Genomic DNA, 23092 nt, shown 5'->3' with positions numbered 1-23092 from the left:
GCTCCTCTGAGACTCACAAAATTCTTCAAAGTAGATTTGCAAAATACAAATAAAACCCAAGGACTGTCAGCATTGCCTGCTTGCTTATTTTGGAATGGCTGGGCCAAAGCAGCCCCATGTGCCCCCCTTGTTTCCAAGCCTATGGGGCTCTACTTCTGATTTCTTCAGCAGCAGCCAGCCTGCAGGGGCACTGAGAGGGCCAGAGGGATCTGCAAGACAGGGGGTCTTTCTAGTCTCCTGCATTCCCAGGATGACAGAGATCAAAAGCTGAGCACGGAGCACTGTTCCCCCAGTGCACTGAGCTGATGGCTCCAGGGAGGAAGCTCTATGCAATTTGCAAAGGAATGTTCCAACCAGCCAGAACACAGCTTCCCGTTACGGGTTCCACAGGACGATTTCCCAAAACTGGTGTCATTAATATCCTCATCCTTGAACCTCATAAACATGAGACAGATGCTTGTGGTAAGGTGGGCTGAGAGCAAGTGAACCTTTTTAGAAACAATAGCATGGATGATGGTATGTACTGAGAGCTTCTTAAGCACCAAGCACTCACATCCACATCCATTTGAAGTAGCATGGCAGCTCAGTATCTCAATCTCATTGATGAGTCTCATCTTGAAGGCGGTTCCTATTCAACAAAGATGTGCAGAGCCTCTATGACAGGCCAGGTTAGGGGCTGGAGGAGGCAGTGAGGTGAGGAAGAAGAGTTGCCACTCTCAAGGTACCCATTCTAATCTCTCTCTGAGATATAAGGCGAATACAAAAGAATCGATGTTTACACAGCTTCTGAGATGGAGGGACTTCTGATGTTTTTCAGAAGAGGCGGCACGTGGGAGTAGATGGAGAGATGAAGGCAGGGGAGAGCATCCGAGGCAGAGGGAACAGAAGCAATAACAACAAGACAAACGTGGAAACAACAGGGGCTCGTGACAGTGTGAGAGAAGACACTTGATTCTGAGTGTGCATGCTGGGCTCAAATTCCAACTGCTGCAGGCAGTTGCAGGTAGAAAACTCCCTGCCCCAAATCCTAGCAAATACACAAGCTGGAAACCTGTTTGATAACTGTCCAAGTCAAGGAGATTTATTTATCAAGCCCATTCTGTTCTGAGGGGCTTGCTGGGACTCACTTATGAACTAGCTTATTTCCACTTGGTGGATGGAGGACATTGCAACATGGGTAGAGGAAGCCTTCTGCCTCAGGTCACACGGCCTGCAAGGGGCGGGAGGCTGTGATCTGAGCCCAGAGAATCTGATTCCTCCTGTGTAACTGCTGAGCTTTCTAGGGCACTCCACTTTTTCCTTCCCTTACACCCCTTCAGCTTCTGCACAAGCAGTTCCCCCTTCCTAGAGACCACCGTCTTTCAGTCTGGCTGGGAAACATTTTTCTCTCTGACTTGTCCATCAGCGAGTCCTGCCCATTCGACTTGCACAGTGCCTGGGATGGTCACCTCCTCTCTTACCCTACTGTCACCGCCTCAAGTCAGGCGTCCTGCTCTCATTAGCATTACTGCATCAGCTACCTGGCTCTGAGCCTTCCTCCAGGGTCACCTCCAAGCTCTGCAACCATAGTGATCGCTCTAGATCACAGACTCGGCTCTTGTACCCCTACATCTCAACGCCCACATCACCATCAGTGCAGAAATGCAGATCCTTGCTTGACTCATCTCCTTGCCCCTTACTTACCATTTCTTAAATGCTCCAGCCCTCTCATACCACCATGTTTCTCTATCAGAATGTGGAATTCCTGGGGGTGGCCACCACACACCACAGTCTGTTGAGTTGGTTGTAGGACTCGGTGAACGAATGGGCAAACTATGTTTCTCTTTAGCTATCTCTGACAAGTAAGCTTTCAAAGAGTTTAGGGTACAAAACCCTGTCCGTTGTACTAACTCATTGGTATGACCATGATGTCCCAGATTTGTTCTAGGTGCTGGGACACTGTGATAAGAGCAAGGGCATGGGGTGGGGTTCACAGTGTGGGATATGAATTAATAGTTGTGTTCAAGGTTTTGAGTCAAATAGTGGAATGCAGGATTGTGGTCACTGCTCCACATTCTCTGTTATCTAGAAGAGTGCCTGACATATCACAGACACCTGGAAAGTAGTGGTTGGACAGTTTTGTGAATTGGGCTTCATTTGTCGTGTGGCCCCCCACTTGTATCTGTGTTTCCCCAGAACCTTAGGAGATTGATAACAACTCCCTTAAGGAATTTTCTAAGGATAGTCGTCAACTTTTCTTTCAGCAGAGAGCCTCACTACGGTCATGTTGGAAGCTGAGGTTCATCAGAGTTTAGACTTCTTCCCCTAACGCTTCCTTTCTGAGCACAAGTGCTTGTGTGTGCACACATACACACTTATACACACCTTTGCTTAAGTGGCAAGCAAGTTTTGTGGTATTTGATTGGGACTTGTTCAAGGCACAATGGCCGTGTGTGAGACTAACAGGACTTCTAGCATCGCTGACACGGTTCTGACTACACCAGTCTCGGTACATGCTCTGCACAAGGAATGCGCCGAGAGGCCCCCTCCGATTGTGGGAACTTTCCCACTGCATTCCGTGGGGCAGGAAGTTAACCCCCCAAAGTCTAATTCCATAGTCCTTACTCAAGCGAAATTCCTTTCAGTGGGACCAAATATGTTTGTGTGCAAACACGGACACATTTATGGAATTAGCTCATTAGAAAACATCTTCAAGATGGACATGCCTTAGAAAGGAAAAGATCTATTTGTAATTAGAATATGTCAAAAAGTTCACAGAAAATTGCATTAGAAGAGATATTTATTTTGATGCAAAAATTCTTGAAATCCATGCAAATGAGAGATCTTTAAAAAGTTTTTTGGAAATAATGTATTATGAAAACAATTATGCATGAAATATATATATATATATGCATGTACATATATATATATTTGCACCAAAGTAAACACAGCTTTCAATGTTCTTTTTTCCCCAGAGAGTTTTGAAGAATTCTCTCTGTTGTAGATTCTACACCCTATTTGCAAAGCATGTCAGGACAGTAGCAGGCTGGGTAGAGAGCCATTGGTGTTTTCTCAGCGGTCAAGCACTGCTCAACGGTCTGATTAGACCCAGCCTCAGCTCTCGTTGGTGACAGCTGATGCGTTCAGTGCATGAAACAGCCCAGCTGTACAGGGCACGGAGAAGGAGGCCAGTGGAAATGGGGGTGGGAGTGGCCACAAACTGGGAGTTAGTATTGGGTCTCAGGGACATCACTCCCAAATGATGTGTCTCCATAGATGACATCTGGTCACAGCACAAGAGTGTTTTTATTTGGGACATTAACATTTGTGTGGCCCATTTGAAGAGCATTTGGTAACGGTAGCTTGTTTTTTGGATTGCTAACTCCGCTGTCTGGAACATTCCATGTCTGTTACCCTCCCAGGCTTCATCCCATTCCTCTTGTAACAAGAAGGGCGGGTGTCCCGTAGGGATGGACTGGGTGTTGAGGGGCAGCGTGCCTTGTCCACTGGTCTGTAGCTCCTTAGTCACCTGAGTCTTTCTCCTGGCCACTGCAGCTCTCTCAGTACATGGTCTGGGCTATGTGATCTGATACCATGATACCCGTCACAGCACTTGGCAGTGTGTGGCCCTAGACTGCATAAAGCCTCGGCTCATACGATATAACCAGATGCGTTTGCCAAAGAGTTAAGGAAATACCCTGCTATGGTTGAAGAAGACTTGGTTAGTGAACTCATACAGACTCCTATGATGTTAGAGGTATGGGGGTGGGAGGTGCTTGGAAACAATTCAATTATGGGCAATAGAAGTAGGACCTTTGGGAACTGAGTGACTGGATTCAGTTGTTGGGCGGTGCCCCCAGAACTGAATCCCAGCAGCTCTATAAGTGGGAGAGAGTTCCTGTAGTACAGACATCAGCTGACTCTCTCCTGTCTCTTGCCACATGATGTTTGTACACTGGGGCTTATCTTCATTTGGGGACTGGGTACAAGTGTCACCAGAAAGAGTGGGAAGGGACGTGTGACCCTACAAGCAGCTGTGTTGTAGACCAAGGACTCTAGGACCCAGTTTCCTCATCCTTACAAAGTGGGTAACAGCCTCTCTCTCTCTGGGGTATGTAAGCCTGGTGGTGTTGGCCATCATTTTGAAGGAGCCCTGGACTTCTCACCATCCCTGCCCTACTCTTCTCTCAAGCCCTCTTCTTTTACCTGACTTTTTTTCTTTAGACCTCAAGTGCAGGATAATTTGTGTTTCCAGCCAAACAGATCAAATGTATTCCAATTTGTCTTTTCTCAGACTTTGACTCAGGTACCTGCCATTTTCTGCAGACAGTTCTATCTTCTTTGCAAAACCTGCCTGACACTACAGGATGATATGGCTGTTATTCTCTGCTTGGCTTGTTATGGGAATGTGGGGTAACTATTTATGTGAGTTTATTGCTCACTCAACTATTAAGGCCTCGAAAAAAGGGGGAGGAGAAAGTCTGGTGAGTGGTTACTGCGGTGGAGTGACCTATGAATAAGATGCAGAAGGGTGGCGACTACAGATAATAATGTATTGCACACTTTTTCTAAGAAGAAAACAGAACTAAAGGAAAGGATATAATTTTTATCCTAAATGATAATGTAGATATATGTTTACCCTGATTTGAACATGATATATTGTACAGATGTATCCAAACATTGCATGATTCCTCCCTAGAGGGTGCAACTCTTCTGTGTCAGTTAAAAATAAAGACAGGAGTATGCTTCTTGTTAATTTTACAACTCCAAGACTGGCCCAAAGAGTCTCAGTCAAGATTTCTGTGTGGTTGAAAAACAAGTTAGTTAGAATCATCTAGACCTGAGCCCTGGGTGCCTGACCAACAAGGGCTAATCAAATAATACCACTTCCTCCTATCATAGTAGCCAGGAATCCAGCTAGTGTTATTATGTGGGTTCTCTAATGAAATATCAACATTGGCCTGCAAACCTTTATTACTGTTTATGAAGCTTTTTTAGGAATGCATGTACACTAATTTGGAACACCCTTAAGACAACCACATACAGGAATACTGGATTCAAATGAAATTTGAAGTGCATTTTCAAGAATAATTTTAGGCAGATGCATAAAATTGCTATAATGTGATATTAGTTCTGTAATACATCTTTATTACAGCAAGTTAAATCTGGAATTCTGTGGTTTGAAACACTGGGCAACTTGCTGGCTAATCCAAGAAAGGTAGAATAGAGTAAGTTTTGTTGAAATGGAGCTTGGTATGCTCATGTTAGCTAACACATATGAAGTTTTTATGATATGCCACATCCTGTGTTAAATGTGTTAACCCTACAAGGGCTGGAAAACCATGATTAACACCCCCACTTTATAAAGGAAAACGTGGACACGAGGAATGTGAGGAATCTGCTGAAGGTCGCAACAGTTCATGAGCTGTGTGCCACCTGTCTTCAAAGTAGATCTTCTTTTTCTTCTTCTTTTTAATTGTTATTTATTCAGTAGACAGGCAGAAGAACAGGCAAGCAGACAGTTTTCTCTACTGGTTCATTTACCAAACTCCCACAACAACCAGGGCTGGGCAGAGGCCAAAGCTGGGAACACAAACCAGGTCTCCCAAGTGGGCGGCAGGAACTCAAAATGCTGGAGCCATCATCTGCTGCTTCCTGGGTCTGCATAAACAGGAAGCAGGATTCAGGAGCCAGAGCTGGAACTTGAACTTTGACATGGAACATGAGTGTATTAACCACCAGCCTAAATGCCCACCCTGAGCAGATCTTAACCATCATGTTCTGCTTTCTTACTCTTGATAACAGAGAGGAATGGTTAAACATGGTTTCAGTTCTCAGCTCTGCCACTTTTTAGATGGCTAGCCCTAGATGAACTTTTCCGTGTCCAGATTTACACTTTTAAAGAACCGTACTTCCTTGTAGAACTGTTGCAGCCATTAGATGGGATAATGCATCCTATGTGTTTGAACCAGTGCTTTGCAAGTTGGGTAGGCATGAGATGACATAGTAGGATGAGACTCTCAGGACATCACAGAACCTGACACAGAGTTCACCAAGGATGATGCACTCTCCCATGATAACCTACTCAGGTGCACGCTGCCTGCTATCCATAGAAGGTAATCCCTGCTATGATTTGAGTTTGATGAATTCTTTTTTTTGCCACAGAAATTATCAACCAAGATCTCAAGCCATTCTAAACTGCATTCCACTCAGTTTTTGAATGCTTGATCCAAACCAGCTTTATGTCATTGTTTAGATTTGAACTAAAAAGGCATGCATGTCCCATCCCCCAGTCACCCCGTGTGGAACCAGTGAGCAGCCAGCTCGTTCTCTGTGAGCACTTCTCTCTCCTTGGGAAAATCTTCTAAACAGCTAACACCCAAGACAGGAGCCACATCGATCCCCAGCAAGCACGCCCATGGGAATGAGTTCATCATATCCTTCCTCGGGGCCAGGATGGCCACGGGAGGGAACAGGACTGGGGGGCAGGGCTCAGGAAGAGGAGCGCTAACCTGGAGGAGCGTCAGGGATCAAAGAGGGCAAGAAGAAAGGAGAAGCTGAAAGCTGGTGATAAAGAGGAGCGGCTGGGAACCCCAGGGCATTTTGCTTGGAGCCTTTTCTATTCCTGACATTGTTGACTCTGGGGAGTTTATTAGAGAACACAGCACTCTGTACTTCCCCCAATAGGAATTCTTCCCTCAAGTAAGTGTTCATGTGCAATTATTGTGGCACAGATTGCAAATAATACCAACGATGTCATGCCCAGGAGTAACACTGCAGGACTGAAGTCACCCCTGGTGTCTTCTGGCATTTTTGTATCCTTCCATCAACTCCAAAAATTGTTGAAAACGGAAGTTGTTCCTCTTAAAGTTAGTTTCTCCTGCATACTTAGCATGCCACTGAATGACACGCCTGCAGCTCTTATACTGTGGTTATCACTTGCAGCAATAATGATAAAATCCTCACGTAGTTTGTCTTAAGTCGTTGGGTAAAAATAGGCCAGACTCCCCAGGAGACAGTCCCATCAAGTCTGTATGAGTGCTCTGTTAGTTTCAGCAGTGATTTCGCTTATTGACAGTTCTGTCATCGGCTCTGACACTGCGACTTTCCCCTGAGAGCCCCACGTGTGCCAGGCTCACTCTCCGTCCAAACCAAACAAGACCTGTGATTATTTAAAGACACTACCAGGACTCCACAGTCCAGTCATCCTTTTCAGGTACAAAAATAACACATTGTTTTATCTGTGGGCATAAGAATCCTTTTCAACGGAAATAAAAAGAGCAGACAGTTTCCTTCCTGGCTAATTCCTGAAGCTCTTTAAATCTGTTAAACATAGCCACAGAAAAGAGCTCATTTGCCTGGTTTCATTTCCTAAACTCAAATGGGCAAGATAGGTCAGTGTGGAGGGTCCACCTGCACTGTACAAGAAACAACTCTGAAGCCAGGGAAGTTTCAGAGGCAGCAGGCTGATGGGAATAATGGTTGAGGCTCTAGAGCAAGGATCCAGCTTTAGGTAGAACATTGCCAAGCAGGTGTTGCCTTCAAGAACAGCTAGCAAGGCTCAAATTCGTATTCAACGAACCCAGAGCTCTTCCAGATACTGCCTTAGCTCCCACATATAGGCTTTGCTGCAATACACGGTGTACCAGCTTCTAAAAACTCTTTCTATTCAAAACTCGCATCCATGCAAGACTCTGCAATCTGTCACCCTGTAGCTTCTCCTCCATCTCCCTTTCCTGGTTCTGTTTATCTTTTCTGACACATCAAAGAAGGAGTTAAATGCTTCTTCCATCTGAAAGTACCTTCAATGTTGGGGGAAAAAAAAAACAGCCAGGCTTTCCTTGAGTTGTTAATTTCTCAGACTAATTACCCTCATGGACTCACATGATTCTGTACAAGCCATGGTCTCATTTATTTATGCTCCTTTTGTAAATGGGTGCCGTATTTCCGGTGTGGTTTGATGATTGCGGTTCAGGTAATCTATTTTCTCAATTAACCTTACATTTTAATCAAAGTGATTGGATACCATCCATTACCAGAGAGCTGGGGCGAAATGACAAGTGCAAGCAAGGGAGAAAGCTGATAAATTACTCACCAGCAATAAGAACTCTAAAACCACAGCACTTCAGGGCACTAATAATGAAAGAAGGACACACACACACACACACTTCAAAAAGTTCATGAAAAGGAGTAATCAAAGGTTTGCTTTAATAAAAAAATTTGAAATCCACACACATACAAGGATCCTCAAAAAGTTCACAGAGAACTAATTATATGAAAAATTACATGTGGATTTCAAAAGGTTTTCTAACCAAAATGAAGTTAGATTTGAATTCCATTTTCCATGAACTTTTTGAAGTTGAGGTGATAGGAAATATCCTGATAGTTACACTGTCCTGGCCTCCAGTTTCCACCTCCCTTCGTGCTCACTGTGCGACTTGGGACATGTTAAGGAACATCCCTGGGTCCCCCATCTCCCCATTTCACACTGAGGATACGACCATGTGTATTTACTTCGGACTCTTATAAAGTTCAGCTTTACAGAGCCTGCGATCAAGATACTAAATATATATGTCTCCTGTGAATGGCTGGGCATGCTGTGGTACACAAAAGATATGTCAGAGAGTTCTGGCCTCAAGAAAGGCTTACAGTTGAGCAGGGAAGAACAGCACATTGATGTGGAAATCACAAAAGGCCAAGAGGATGAGAAGCACTAACGGCCCCGAGGTCGCAGTGAGAGACAACCAAGCAGAAAATAGGGATGTGACTTGACTGGTCATCTGGCACTGGCCTTGAGGAGGAGTTTTGGCTAAAATAGGGAATTGAGCCTGGACAAGGGACATTCCAGGCTGTGGTAACAAAATCCCCATGTGGCCTTCTATGGTGAGCCAGGCTCACTGAAGGCCAGCGTCCAGGATCAGAATCCCATCTTGGATGACTCCCCAATGCCACTGCTGTGGCCTTGGCTAGTGGAAGAATAACCCCAGGCCTCCTGGAAAACAGACTTCGAGCAAATGGAAGGGTGCTGGTCATGGCTGGTGAACAGAAGACATACCCCGAGGACCACATCCAGAGCCCTTCACTTGATCTTTGCCAAAAGATCGAGAAACGGTCCTTGTAAAAGGATAGATATGTAACCATTTGTAGAAGGAGGTGATGACAAGAGAGTACACTTGTCTTCTCTGTGTGTACACAGAAGAACTGAAAGAATATTTTTGAAAAAAGGATTATCTGGGAGACAAACAGAAAATCTGGAGAATGCTACACCTTCACTTTTTCTGAACGTACCAACTTAACAACAATTTCAGAGTTCCGGAAAGTGTCTCTAAAATCATCTATCTGATGGCAGGTGTTGTAGCACAGTGCATTAAGCCAGCGCTGGTGGGGGGCGGTATATGCATCCTATATTGAAGTGGCAGTTGGAGCCCTGGGTCCTCAACACTCAAGTCAGTGGTCTGTTAACGCACGCCCTGGGACATGGCTGTGGACATGGCTCAAGTGCTTGCGTTCCTGCCTCTGTGTGGGGAGCCTCCATGGAGCTCCCAGCTCCTGGCTTCAGCCTAGCCCAGTCCTTGATGTTGTGACTCTTCCACTGGAAGGGCATGGAACATCTCTTTTCTCTCCCTCACTCTTACCCCATCCCTGCCTTTAGGGCAGACAAAAATAAACATTTTTAAAAAGTAAAATAGTCTCCCTATAAAAGAAGGAGGATGATGTTCTGTATTACAGGAACATGAATTTTCAGTTATAATCTTTAAGGAACCTAAGTGCCCAAGGCAAGAGAATTGAAATACATGACTTTGTTCCTAGTTCCTCTGCTAGAAAGACTTGTGTGATCTGTAACAGGTGGCTGAACAAGTTCCATCTCTTCATGTAAAGCCTCAACAGACCATAAATATTAACAATCAGCAGCGTCAATGGACTATTATATTCAGCTATAAGGTTTCAAGTCTTGGCTGATCACTACGATTGGGAAATTGAGGTTTGGGTCCAGGGGTAAGGAACTTTTATCACCCAGGGTCATTTGGATATTTATAGTATCATTAGTAGACCATACAAAATTATCAACTCAAAAACATTAGTCTACTATAGATTTATAAAAATTTGAATCCCACCTATGGTTGCTTGGACAGGGCCAGACCAAATGATTTTTGCAGACCTTATATGGCCCCTTGGCTGGCAGTCCTAACTCATGGGATTGACCTAGAAGCTGCATGCGCATGGTAAGGGTAGGATTAAGCCTCCTTGTATTCTCCTTCCCAACAGAGGCCTATAAAAAGAAAGCATTTGGAATGTTTTTCCTAAATGTGGTGTGTTTATTACGCATTACTTCTCTCTGATGATATTTTGCAGGCTACTTGCTTCATGCTAATCCCCAGTTTATTAAAACACTGGAAAAACCTGGGTACATCTAACTTCTGGGAATCAGAAAAGGTGGGGAAATGAATAGCTGGAAGTCCCTGCTTCCCAGTCCTCTCCCCGCCCCTCCTCTGCCTCTACCCCCATGGCCTCAGGATCCCTGCTCTGGATCTGCTCTGGCTGTCTAGGGTCCTGGACCTGCTGCTGCCGGGTGGGGCAGCCCTGGCTTCCTGTCCTCCAGGAACTGCTGCTCCAGCAGACTCTGTTCAGAGCGCAGGCTGGGGGCTGTGCAGCCAGGGTCTTCACCTGCCACCCGTCAGACACAACTAGACAGCACTCTCCCAAGAGGGCTAGGGGGCGGGGAGAAGGAGGTCAGGGAGAGGAACAGACTGGAGTGAGTAGCAGCAGGAGAGCAGGAGGTGGAAAGTTAAGCAAACAGGGAAATAGGTGTCTGAGCAGTTTCTTGTTGCTCCCCCAGCAGCTGTTTACCTTGCACGGTGAGGTATGCCGAGCTCTCCACGGAGCCCTTCTGGTTGGTGGCTATGCAGTGATAGACGCCTTCATCCTCTTCGGTGACTCTTTCAATAAACAGTGTGCTGCTTCCTGGTCCTAAAATAATTCCTGAGGAGTGAGAGATGTTTAGTTTAGTGGGCCTGGATGACAAACAAAGACAGCTACTTCTGTAACACAAACTTCTTCCCAAGGTGATGCATTCAGACAAGGAAATCCGAGCTCCGGGTAGGCCAGGGCAGGGCTGCTTGTTTGTTTTCACTCTGTCCAGGCTTTTTGCTAGCACCTTTGCCACCCGGTGCAGCTGGAACCTCCGGCTTTGGAGACGTGGCTCCTCCCTCTGACTGCAGGGAGCAGCAGCCAGACCCAGGTTTAACGTGGTAGAGGCCAAGCAAGCAGTGATCTGGTAAGCAGGACCACTTCCTCAGTGTCCACAGTGTGCTGGACACCATGCAGCACACCTTTCTTATTAGACACTCAGAATCCCCTGTGAGGCGTGGCTGGCTCCCTTTCGCAAGCTGTGAAACACTGCAGTAGGCTAAACCTCTCGACCAAGGGGGCCTATATTTTGATCATTTAGATTAAACCCAGCTTATTGACCTGTGAACCAAAACCAATCACATTTCACTTGTTATGTTGCCTGGTGCAACCATGTTTAATGAATGAGAAAGGATACATGTGGCAAAACCTGCACAGTTCAGAGCGAGGTCTGGGCAAGGAAGGAGATGGGCAAGCATGGGATTACTCAGGGAAGGCTGCAGGGAGGAGGTGAGCTGGAACTGAAGTTTGGAGGTTAGCAGAGTGAAGTGAGAAAGAAAGGCTTGATGCTGGAGCGAATGTGCATTGAACACGTTCTGAGAAACAGTGACCAAGTGGGCCAGACTGCTGTTTAATTCGTTTTCACTTCCTACGATTATCAAAGATATAACAAACATAAAAACATTGAGAAATACCTGAAAGCATAAAAGATACTGTTTTAAAAACACAAAGCCACAGATACCTATAGTCTCACTTCCATTAGTTATTTATTAAGTGGATTTTTTGAGTATAGTTTTGGTTATTTGTATAAAAAATATTTTGATCTTTCCCACCATGTACTACACACAATTCTAAATACTAGGATACTAGTCAACAAAACAAATGCATCCTTTTTCTATCAAGGGCTTAACTTTCAGTTTTAGAGATTTACAATTAGTGTAATTTTCAAGTAGCAATAGAGGCTATGAAGAAAAGACGCCAGCTTAAGAGGATCCAGGTACTAGAGTCTAGAAAAGCTCTCGAAGGAGCCTGAGTACATCAGGCCTCTGCATTTCCAGAGTGCCTCATCTGTGCAATTGACAGGAAAATGTGAGTGCGACTGTGCAATCTTGCTTGAGGAACTTGGTTTCCATGTGGAAAGAAAAGGGAGTCCAGAAGACTTTTTTGAGTGGGGAAGTGACACAATGAAGACGCTGCTTAAGGAAGTTTAGTCTAGAAGGAGAATGCAGGATGGGCCGGATTGAGCAAAGAGTGGCATGTGGAAGTCCAGCTCTCTCCAGCTGCAATTCATGCAGGGAATGGCAAGACCTCTAACCTGGATGTGGGAACGGAAGCGGAGAGGAAGAAACGGAAGCAGACCCTCAGCAGAAACAGCCTACAGGAACCTGTGTTTCAGTGGGGGCAGGAATATGGAGAGAGAAGTCCAAAGTCAGCCCAATGTTTCAAATCCAGATAGCCTTGCCCTAAAGTCTTGTATAAATCATGTATTCTTTGGAGGACTTTTTCCCCTCCGTGCAATGAGAACACGGCTTCGTTATCTGTTTCATGGTATTGCTATCAGGATCAATTGAGATAACTTAAAGAAAGCTTGGAAGATACCGCATAAGGGGCAGTCACAATAAATAAGTGTTGTTGCACACAGTGGGTGGTGAGGGTGTTGTCATAGCCATCTTGCTACTCACAATGGTCTGCTCTGCAGATCTGAACCTCAGTAACGTGACCACCGAAGCTGAGATGACAGCATGGGAATGCTGACAAGCTAACAGTAACTGGCTCAGGTTGGTCCTCCCATCATGTGGAAGACAAAGATGGGGAAGGAGGGAAATGAGCACACAAAGCTTTTGTCTCTTTTGTGCCCTCACATACACTTGAACAAAAAAATAGTGACACGTCACCAACAGACAGGCCCCTCAGAATTCTCCTTCTCTCCTCTGGCTCTCTTCTTTCGTAGGGTCAATAATGATCAATGAACATGCTCATGCAGTTTGTATCCCTTTTATTGTTAAACATTTATTTATTGATTTGAAAAGTAGAGTTCGTCCATCTGCTGACTCACTCCCCAGATAGCTGCAATGCTTTATGTTATTTGTTTAAAAAACCTTTTCCTACACAGATATTATAAAGAAGTCTCCTTGTAATACTTTCTTCATAAGATCTTTCAACAGATTTATTCAGAGTTTTACTTTTTTCTTATTTAAGTGTTTAATCCATCTGAATTTATCTATCGGGGAGAGGCAGTACATATGATGTAAGGTGAAGATCTAAGTGTTACCATATGTATAACCAGTGCTCCCACCATCACTTTTCAAATGTATTTTGTCTCCAATATATTGTGATGCCAGTTCCACCAGATATAAAGTTTCCATGTATTTCTGCTTCTGTTTCTGGGTTCTCTATTTCTTCACAGTGACCTAGTTTGTCCATCCCTGTACCAAAAGGTTAACATTGTGACTGCTTGATAATATATTTTGATACCTGGTATGGTCCAATCCCCTCTCAGAATGATCTTGACTCTCTCTGTCCTTTACATTTCAAAAGAAATTGCAGCTTAAGTTCAATAGAAAGTACTCTTGAAATGTTGGTTGGAATTTTATTGAATTCATGAAGTAATTTGAGTTGAAGCATATGAAGTTGTTAATATTTTAGCCTACAAAAATATCCATAGGGTACCATATTCCCATCAAAACATTCACCCAAGAACATCAAGTGTCTGAGTTATTTTTTGTTGTTGTTGTGTTATGTAACGCTTCCATGATTTTCTGTTTAAATATTCCACCTTTAAAACATTATATATATATTCCTGGCTATGTTAAACTTTTTTTTGTTGCGCAGAATTGTTTTCTGCTGTTTGAAGGGTTGCGGCATCTGCATTCCTCTTTCCTGTTCAGTTGTTAGTTTTCACTGCTTCTTGGTCAAGATCAAGTGTAGTTGTTAGTCATCAGAGCCAACAGGTAGCACTCACTTCCAAGCCACTGTATTCCTGAGATAACTGCATTGTGGGACCACCTGCTTTCACAGAGATAAGTAATTTCTATGGGCTTATTTATGTATTTCCATGGCTTCTGATACTAAGTACTCTTTCACCACTGAAATCAAGACAATTCATGTAGAAAATCTGGGTGTTAGGGTGTATTATCAAAAAGCTGGATCAAAGGCAGAATAGCTGGGACTCAGAGCAACATGCCCAAAAGGGAGGCAGGTGTCTGAAACAGTTGCTTAGCCAGCTGAACCACATGCCCAGCCCTCTGGTGGAATTTTGTATCACTCAAACTGCACATCTGTCAATTGACTTTGTGTCTGACAAGTTTTTCAAAGATATGTATGTATAAAGTGTTGTTAATTTTCAGTTTCTCTAGAACAAACTTATGATAACTAATTAACACATTTGTAAAGTTCAATAAAATAACAGTGAATCTTGTTTGTTATCGCTATGGTACTGGCTCTCTTGACTAACTGATAAGTTCTTTGGTTGTTATGACAATGAGGTATACAACGCTAGGTAGAGCAAATAATCAAATCTTCAGATTGATTGCTCTTAAAGAAATTGGTTAGTTGAGAACCCTGTGTGGACCAAGAACCAGAAAAGCTAAGATACAAATTTCAGACCGTTAAATACAGCCAGGAAGAAATCTAGGTTTGCAGTCTGATTGACTAGCCACAACAGAGATTTTACACATCTGGTCAAACTTTAGAGGCTCGGAAAACTCTTCCTGGGAAAGAGAAACCCAAGTTTAGTGACATGGCGTAGTGTGACAATATTGGGAGATGAAGAATAAACTCATGAAAAGGCACTAAAAAAATTAAATGCTTCCAGTGTTTCCAGATGATCACCACAGAGGTGGCTTCTTCTTTCTTCACTGAGAATCTTCTCCTAAGAGCAAGTCTCATGGCAAAGCTGTTGTGAGAAAATAAAGTTGTTGAAGTGCAGGATCATTTGAAGCACAATGACAAGCAGTCTTAGACAACAAGTGAAGCTAGAAGACAACTATGAGAGTTTGCCAATCACGTGGTCTGTGGGAGAGCTAGTGTTCCATGTGATCACTGGTGAGACTTTCACTTCAGATGGGGAAAAGACAGGAAGAAGAGGAACTCTCAGAAAAGGTCGTGATGGAGGACAATTATACAAAACAACAACAAAAAACACCCCCCAAAAACCAGCTGTATGATAGTCTCCACTAAACCATCAAATAAGGGAAAAACTGTAAGCAAAGCTTCTTTTGTTTGAAATGTCTATTGATTCACCAATTCACAAAATTGAGATGTGAAAACAGAAGCTTCCAGCACTTTCTAGAAGTTGTATGCTGGTTCACTGGGCGAGATCATGGCTGATGGGAACACTTTGAAACTTGGCCAAAACTCATGGACTCTTGGACATTTAGAGATGAAATATTTGTTGTGTCTCTTTATCACGAATTTTGTTCTTGCTTTATTACAATATTTCAGCCACTTGCAAAATATCTCAAGGGCTACTAGCCTATTGTTGACTACAAAATACTGGGTGGTAACTATGTATGTCTATTTTTTGTAAACACACATACAGGTGCATATGCACATATATAAGTACACATATACACATGGGCACACATGTTCACATGTCTGCCCCCCACAGCTTCCTGTGAGACTAGAGGTACCATTAGCCTGGCTCTTTGATATCTTCTTGGAGTTGGAAACCTCAGAGCAAGTGGTTTCTTGGGGACCAGGTAGAATATAAGCTGGCTTCCTTTTACACCCATGCATTTATTAGTTCACTCAGTCTTTCACAGGACAAAGCTGTTTAGTGCTTATTGTACACCAGGTCCTGGGCAAGAGACTGGGGATCTCACGGTGAGCAGAAACAGAGGCAACACTGTTCACGTGGAGCAGGGAGTCCTGGTGTGAGATCTTTTTTTTTTTTTTTTCCTCAAACCCACATGGATTTGTCTAAAGCCACAGCCATCAGGGCTATGCACAAAAGAGTATTTTTACAATGGAGGGGACCAGACTCAGTCTAGGGAACTGAGAAGAAGGAGACTGACATTTGGACACTGTGATGGCATGGAATAGGAGGGGCGAGGGAGCGTGGGTAGAGGAAGGGCCTCCCAGGCAGGGCTGCGACACGGGCGAAGGTCTTGGGGTGACAGGCAGCCCAGCTGGCAAAGGGATGGCGAGAAAGCCCAGAGGCCTGGAAGTGGTGTGCCATGGCAACCAGTTATATAAACTTGGGGTGCATTATTTGAACGTGCAGAGGGAGAAGATGGGCTGATGAACTTCTTTGACTTGACTTTTTTCTTTTTTTTTCAGTAAGGGCCAGTTGAGTTCACCTACCCAGGTTATTTTGCTGAGAGTATGTTCATTTGCATATTTTCCCAGAATGAACTGGGCACAGTGGCAAGTCCAACTGCTGTGTTTGTGTCTCTTTAGTTCCTGATTAAATGACTCCAAGCTCTGTTTGAGGGGAAAATAGGGTGCCACACAGAGCAAGAAAGGAAAAGGAACCACCAAACGGAGATGAGGAGAGACTGTAATGGAGTTTGCCTTCTTTGGTCTTCTGAAATTAAACAGAAAGGAATTCGAAAATGGGGACCCCCCACTGTGAGAGGCCAGACAGTAGGTAGGTCTTTATCTGTGGGTGTCTTTGGATAGCCCTGAAAGGGTTCTGGGATGAGTGTTGAAAGAGTATGCCACTCCCATCAGCACATTCTCATATATCCTTTTAGCTCTAGCCTTGGTTTTCCTGCATCTTTTTCCTGTATATTGGTCCCTTAGGAATGAACAAAAAAGCATCAAAGGAGTAGAATAATTCAGAGTATGGGATTTCTGCATGGCAGTTACAAAAATGTTTAGGCAGGGCCACTTTTGTGGAGTGGTGGGTAAAGCTGCCAAGACCTGGTCGCTCCACTTCTGATCTACCTCCCTGCTAATGGTTTGGAAAAGCAATGGAGCATGGCTCACTCCTGCACTCCTGGGGCAAAGCTGACTAAAGCCCCTGGGGCCACGCCGGGCCAACCCTAGCCATTGCTGCCATTTGGGAAGTGAACTAGTGGATGGAAGATTCTCTTTCTCGCTCTGTGTGTGTGTCTTTCCTGCTTTGTAACTCTGACTTTTAAATAAAATTTTAAAAATATATTATACAAAGAGAAAGTTCTGGAACTGGATAGTAGGTATGGTTGTACAACACTGTTAAAGTATTTAGTGTCACTTTAAAGTGCTCATCACGGTAAAATGTATGCTGTATTTATTTTGCTACAATCTTAAGAAAAGGGACAGGCTCCTCTTTTTAAGATGTTATGTGTTTTTATTTGAAATGCAGATTTACAGAGAGAGAAAAAAGAGAAATCTTCCATTTGCTGGTTTACTCTTCAGATGGTCACATCAGACAGAGCTGAGTCAATCTGAAACCAGGGCCAGGGGCTTCTTTCAGGTCTCCCACGAGGGCCGTCCTCTGCTACCGTCCCAAGCACATTAGCAGGGAGCTGCATCAGAAGTGGAACAGCCGGGATTTAAACAGGTGCCCACATGGGATACTGGCACTGCAGCTAGAGGCTTAGCCTACTATATCGGATGCCATCCCTGGGAGAGGCTCCATTCAAAATGATGCTCACTTCTCCACATTGGGGACCCTGGGATGATATCGGGTAGCTGTCCCATCCCCGTGTACTGATGCGGTTAGGATGCTGGATGTGGCTTCTCCCTTCTCCCAGATACAGAAAGAAGAAAAAGAAAATTGGAAAACAATGATCTCATCCACTTTCCCCTATTCCTCAACTTTCTCACCTGAATCAGTGGTCCACATGAGCATACATCCTTCTCAACTGTGTAAACATCATTTTAAAAAAATGGTGCTCACAGGGCTGGTGTGGTTGTACAGTAGGTTACACTGCTGCTTGCAACGCCAGCATCCTATACTGGAGCCTGGGCAAGCAGCTGACGTGCTTGGGCCTCTGCCATCTACAAGGGCTACTCCGATGAATCTCTAGGCTCCTGGCTTCAACCCAGACCAGCTGTGGCTATTTGAACGGTAGCCAGTAGGTGGATGCACATTCACACTCTCTCCCTCTCTCTCTGTATTGTTTCAAATAAGTCTTAAACACATTAGGTGGTGTCCACGTTTGCAAATGCCCTCTTTTACATTCTATTATTACATTCTATTACATTCTATCATTACATTCTATTGTTTTTGTGTGTTACCACTTAAGAGGAGTAACACACATAAACTTACACAGCTAGCAGGAGGCCAAAACCTGCTGCTGCCTGATCCATGATCCCGCAGTTGGGTCTTGCTGTGGCTAAGCAGGAATGAAGGTGACATGACATGAAAGTGTCTATGAAATTCCCTTTGCACACAGCACTAGACACTGGAATACTCACACAGACGTGCACCTATGTAGGTGCATTGCTTAAATAAGTAGAAACTTGCTAATATAGATGTGCATGGCGGGGAAGATTGATTCTAAGTACTTTCTGTTGGTTTCTAACTCCAGACGGAACGAAGGCACCGTACCTACTCCTCTGTAAGAAATCCACAGAATGTCTAGCTGACCTTTCAGTTTCATTGAACTAGCCAAGTGTTAACAAGCAGTTGTAGAAAGTAACCTTTTTCCATTTTTCCCACATTAGGATTTTTGGTTCAGGTCAAGGTCCTTGTCTTGGCTGAGCATGGGCCAAAAACATGACATGGTTCTGGGTTGGTATCCCAGGACACTCCTTACTTCTAACATCTTTTTCCTTCTCTTCTAAAGGGAAGCAGAACTTTGGAAAGCAACTGAATCTTGATCGTTCAGTGTGTTCAGCAGTGCTGGTCAGAAATACAAATGAATGCAGAGGACCTTTGCAGCTCCTTGTCGGGGAAGAGACACTGGAACACCCACTAACGAATCCTGGTATTTCTTACTTTGGACACAGAGTATCCTCGACTTCGAGGGCACACACTGAAGAAAAAGGAGTGGTAAGAAGCGCCCTTGAGCGCCTGGGGGTGGGAGCTAGAGCAGCTGGCTCCCCTGCTGACACGCTGCGCATGTCATGTGTCCCCAGGAATCTCACACATTTCTCTCCTGCAGTAACAGTTCGTGTGCAACAGCAGAAAGGAAAGGCAGTTAGAATTCAAGTTTTCCAAACGGTAACTGACATTTTCTGAATTGGGTTATGACCAAGAAATCAGGCAAGACTACTGATTGTAACAACCCTGAGCAGCTTCATATCTTCACTCATCTCTCCTCCTCTTCCGCAGCTTTCTAAAGCAACTGAAACCATTTTACAATTCAGAGAAGCTTCTGTCTCCAGCCCTCCCTTCTCCCAGGAACGAGGAGGAGGGGTCACCTTGATATGAACGTGGCGCCTCAGAGGCTGCCTTCATGGCAGTGACAGGATAGCAGCAGACACGGCGTCCCCACTGGGTCATGACACTCAGTCCTGGTGACCAAGAGGACCCTGGAGCCGAGATGTTAATGCCTGGCCTATTCTTATTCTCTCCTACCATCCCACCTTCAGTCTACTTACGACAATTTTTTTTTCCTGAACTTTTTTGCTGTTCCAATACGACTACTCTAACTTTCAAATCTACTACAAAGGCTTGCTGTCATGAAAATTTAGTTTTTACACAATAGTCTGATGAGGACTTCTTCAGGCAGGCCAGCTAAAAAGGTCCGCATGTGTGCAGAGTGCAAGTACAAGCACCATCGTCCCGACCCTTCCCAGGCACATCAGCAGGAAGCTGGCTCGGAAGCACCACAGCGGGGACTCGAATCTGTTCTCTGATGTGAGATACTGGCATCGCAAGCCAGCCCTTAACCCACTCCACCGCAACGCCTGGCCTGTATGTCTTTATCTCTCACATTAGCGTCACCTTTCACCACTCTGCATGGATCGGTTCCCAGCATCTCCTGACTCAGTTCTAACGCAGAGGCTGTCCCGTCTTGACTGCTTTCCCCGTATTTTCTCTTTATCCTCTTCCATTCCGGTTCACAACTGAGAACGTACTTACACTTAACAATAAAGGATGAAAGTTAAATACACAGGATACAGTTTTCAATTTTCTAATCATGCAGGGCTGGGAAATATCTAGTCCATGGCCCATTATCTAAGGCCCAGGAAATCATTTGGTCTGGCTCTGCCAAGGCAACTGCAAGTGTGACTCAAAAAATCAAGAAATTTATAAAAGGCTAATTTTAAAGTCAATAATTGCATATGGCCCTTGACTGATGTTAGGAGTATGAAGATGGGGTCCTTGGCAGGAAAAAGTTCTGATATTCTTATGTGTTAGAGCTGTTTGAGCTTTGTGGTAAGTTTTGTTTGTCCCACTGATTCATTTACCTTATTCTATTTTTTAGACTCATCGTGATGATAAAGGATGCAGATGGCTGCTGCTTGAAAAGGCCTCAGTTCATCGACACACGTGCATGAAATGATCACCTCTGATTTTCAGCTATTCAGAGATTAATTGTCTTGCTCACTACTCTGTTGCCAGAGCCTGGCACACAGTGCCAGACACACAGCAGTACCTGATAAATATCTGTTGCTGATAAGTAAATGAGCATTGGGCTCTTGTGGCGTGAATGCTGGACCTCTTAAAAGTAACTAGATTTGCATTAACTTTATACCTGGCGGGGCCAGTTTCCAAAAATGTTTTTTTCTTTCTTTCTTTTTTTTAATATGTATTAAGCATGTTCAAAAAAAAACTTAAATTTCCATCCTTAAGAAACACCATTTTTAAGGATTAGGAATGAGCAGACATTCATTTTTTTTAAAAAAATTGTTATTATTTCATTGAGAGAAAGAAGTTCTTTCTGATGGTTCACTCCTCAAACGTCATTGGTCCAAGCTCAGAGTGGGGAGGTCACTCTGGGACATGGATCTCCCTTGGGAGTGCAGAGACCTCATCGCCTGAAGCCTCGCCTGCTGCTTGCTTCCCAAAATGCATCAGTAGGAAAGTGGGGTTGGGAGCTGGAGCTAGGCATCCAGCCCAGGTGCTCGGCCTCAGGCTGCAGGTGTCCCATCCAGCCTTAACTTCTGGACTCCATCTTGGCTGCAGCTAAGCAGCGTTTCCAACATGTGCTCATCATTGAAAACTAGCGCTGACTTGTTCTCTTGTGAGGGATGGGACGGACGCCTACTCAGTCCAAAACCCTTGAGAGGCCAAGGCTCCTAGTTTGAACCTGGGTCTGCTGCCTGCTAGCTCTAGAACCTGGAGCTGCTTATTTCTCCACTCTGTGTCAACGTCCTCATCTTTCGGTCTATAAACCAGGCTCAATAATTTACTAAACCCCTTGGAATGGCATGAGGAATAAACCAAGTAATATTAGTAAGTTACTCAGAGCAGTACCGGGCATGTAAGTCAAATCTATTGCATAGGATGGTTGTGGAAATCGAATGAAATATTTCGAAATCCTTAGCAAGGTGGTGTGTTTGCGAATGGCCCTGGATCGGAGGCTGAGGGGAGAAGACAAAAGGAAAAGCGAGGATGAGGATGAGGAGACTCAGAGGGCAGGAAGCAGCTGCAGATGATTCAGGAGGAACAAGGCAGACCAGGAGAGCCCATGGCCCGATGTTGGGCAGCAGGCAGGCGGCAGGCAGCTGCCTTGCAAGCGCTCCTTTCCCGCAGCACAGGGGCTGTGTTCAGGGCCCCTGTGCAAGGGTTTCCTGGGCCTGCACACTGCAGACTGCTCTTGTTCCTGCTGCCTGCCCTTTGGCCTGAGAAGTGACTGCTCAGCTTTCACACCACTTTTTTGTTTTCTGAGCGTCTGTTTCTTCTGGAGCATGCCTGGGCCCACTGGAAGTTCTTTCCTGAAAGGAAATGAGGAGGGAGGAAAGAGCCCCCCAAGTTGCTTTGAGCAGGCATTTTACGGCCACTCAGTTGGGAGGGCAAGCTCTCACCCGTGTGTGCCCTGCTTCCTCCCTTGTATTTTCTTTGGAATGGGAGCAAGTTATCATTTCACAAATAACAATGATAATGGACCGGATCCTATCAATGATCCAAGGTTGCTACAATTCTTGAAGCCTTTTGGAGCTGCCAGGCTTCAACTAAGAATTCTTCTCAACTCTCTAAAGGATGTACTCTTCATTCTCATTGTCTCTTTTTACTTATTTACTTTCATTTTATTGGAAAGATGGAGAGAGAGAGAGAAGAGAGAGAGAAAGAAAGAAAGAACAGATCTCTCTTCAGCTGTTTCTTTCCCGCCCCAAAAGCCTGCAACAGTTGGGGCTGGGCCAGGCCGCTGCTAGGAAACTGGAACTCAATCTGGGTTTCCCACGTGGGTAGTGATGAATCCAAGTATTTGGACATCACCTGTCGCCTCCCACTGTGTACAGTAGCTGAACTTGGAAGCAGAGCCAACACCTGAACACAGGCATTCCAGTGTGCGATTTGGCTGGCACCCAGGGCCCACAGGCGCGTAACGCATAATCTCAGGGCTGTTCAACCCAGTCTAACTTGTCCATGGCTCAAGCCATGATCTCCAAGTTCCTCCCTTTCAGATTTAGAACAAAAGGTAAGTTGAAGATGATGACTTTGGTTAGCTGGAGCCTTTAGTCACAGGCTTGTAAAAAAGGCACAAACATGGCAGGGGCCGCGTCGCACAGGGACAGAAAGCTCACTGCCACGAATACTCTAAGTTGCTGCTGCCAATTACATGTGAAACATCACAGAAACTCAATGCATGTGAGACTGACTCCAGAAAATCAAGAAACCCTTTCCTCAAAAGGCTCTGGCAGTTTTAAAGATCAAATAAAAGGAGAGAGAGAGAGATAAAAAATCAATGACACAGCATGATAGAGCTCAATGAATAGTAAGAGTAGTCTACTAGAATATTTATAATAAAGACTTTGTGTAAGAATGTATATTGTTGGATCCGGTGCAGCAGCCTAGTGGCTGAAGTCTTTGGCTTGCGTGTGCCAGGATCCCATACAGGCGCCGGTTCCTATCCTAGCGGCCCTGTTGCCCATCCAGCAACCTGCTTGTGTCCTGGGAAAGCAGTAGAGCATTGCCCAAATCATTGGGACTCTGCGCCTGCAT

General features: G+C 44.7%; 1 protein-coding gene across 1 annotated transcript in view; it reads right to left on the bottom strand.

Moving 5' to 3' along the window:
- FLT1 (fms related receptor tyrosine kinase 1) overlaps positions 1-23092 on the bottom strand; it is a 168141-nt gene that overhangs the window by 38333 nt on the left and 106716 nt on the right. The window contains exon 15 of the mRNA XM_040979849.1: positions 10828-10959. Within this exon, the coding sequence (XP_040835783.1) occupies positions 10828-10959 (132 nt within the window). The remainder of the gene's footprint in view (positions 1-10827; positions 10960-23092) is intronic.

Source organism: Ochotona curzoniae, unplaced genomic scaffold, assembly GCF_017591425.1.
Source record: "Ochotona curzoniae isolate NIBS_2020 unplaced genomic scaffold, NIBS_Ocur_1.0 contig_3332, whole genome shotgun sequence".
Classification (NCBI taxonomy): Eukaryota; Metazoa; Chordata; class Mammalia; order Lagomorpha; family Ochotonidae; genus Ochotona; species Ochotona curzoniae.
The sequence above is the reverse complement of the archived record's forward strand: the minus strand, read 5'-3'. Positions and strand labels throughout refer to the sequence as shown.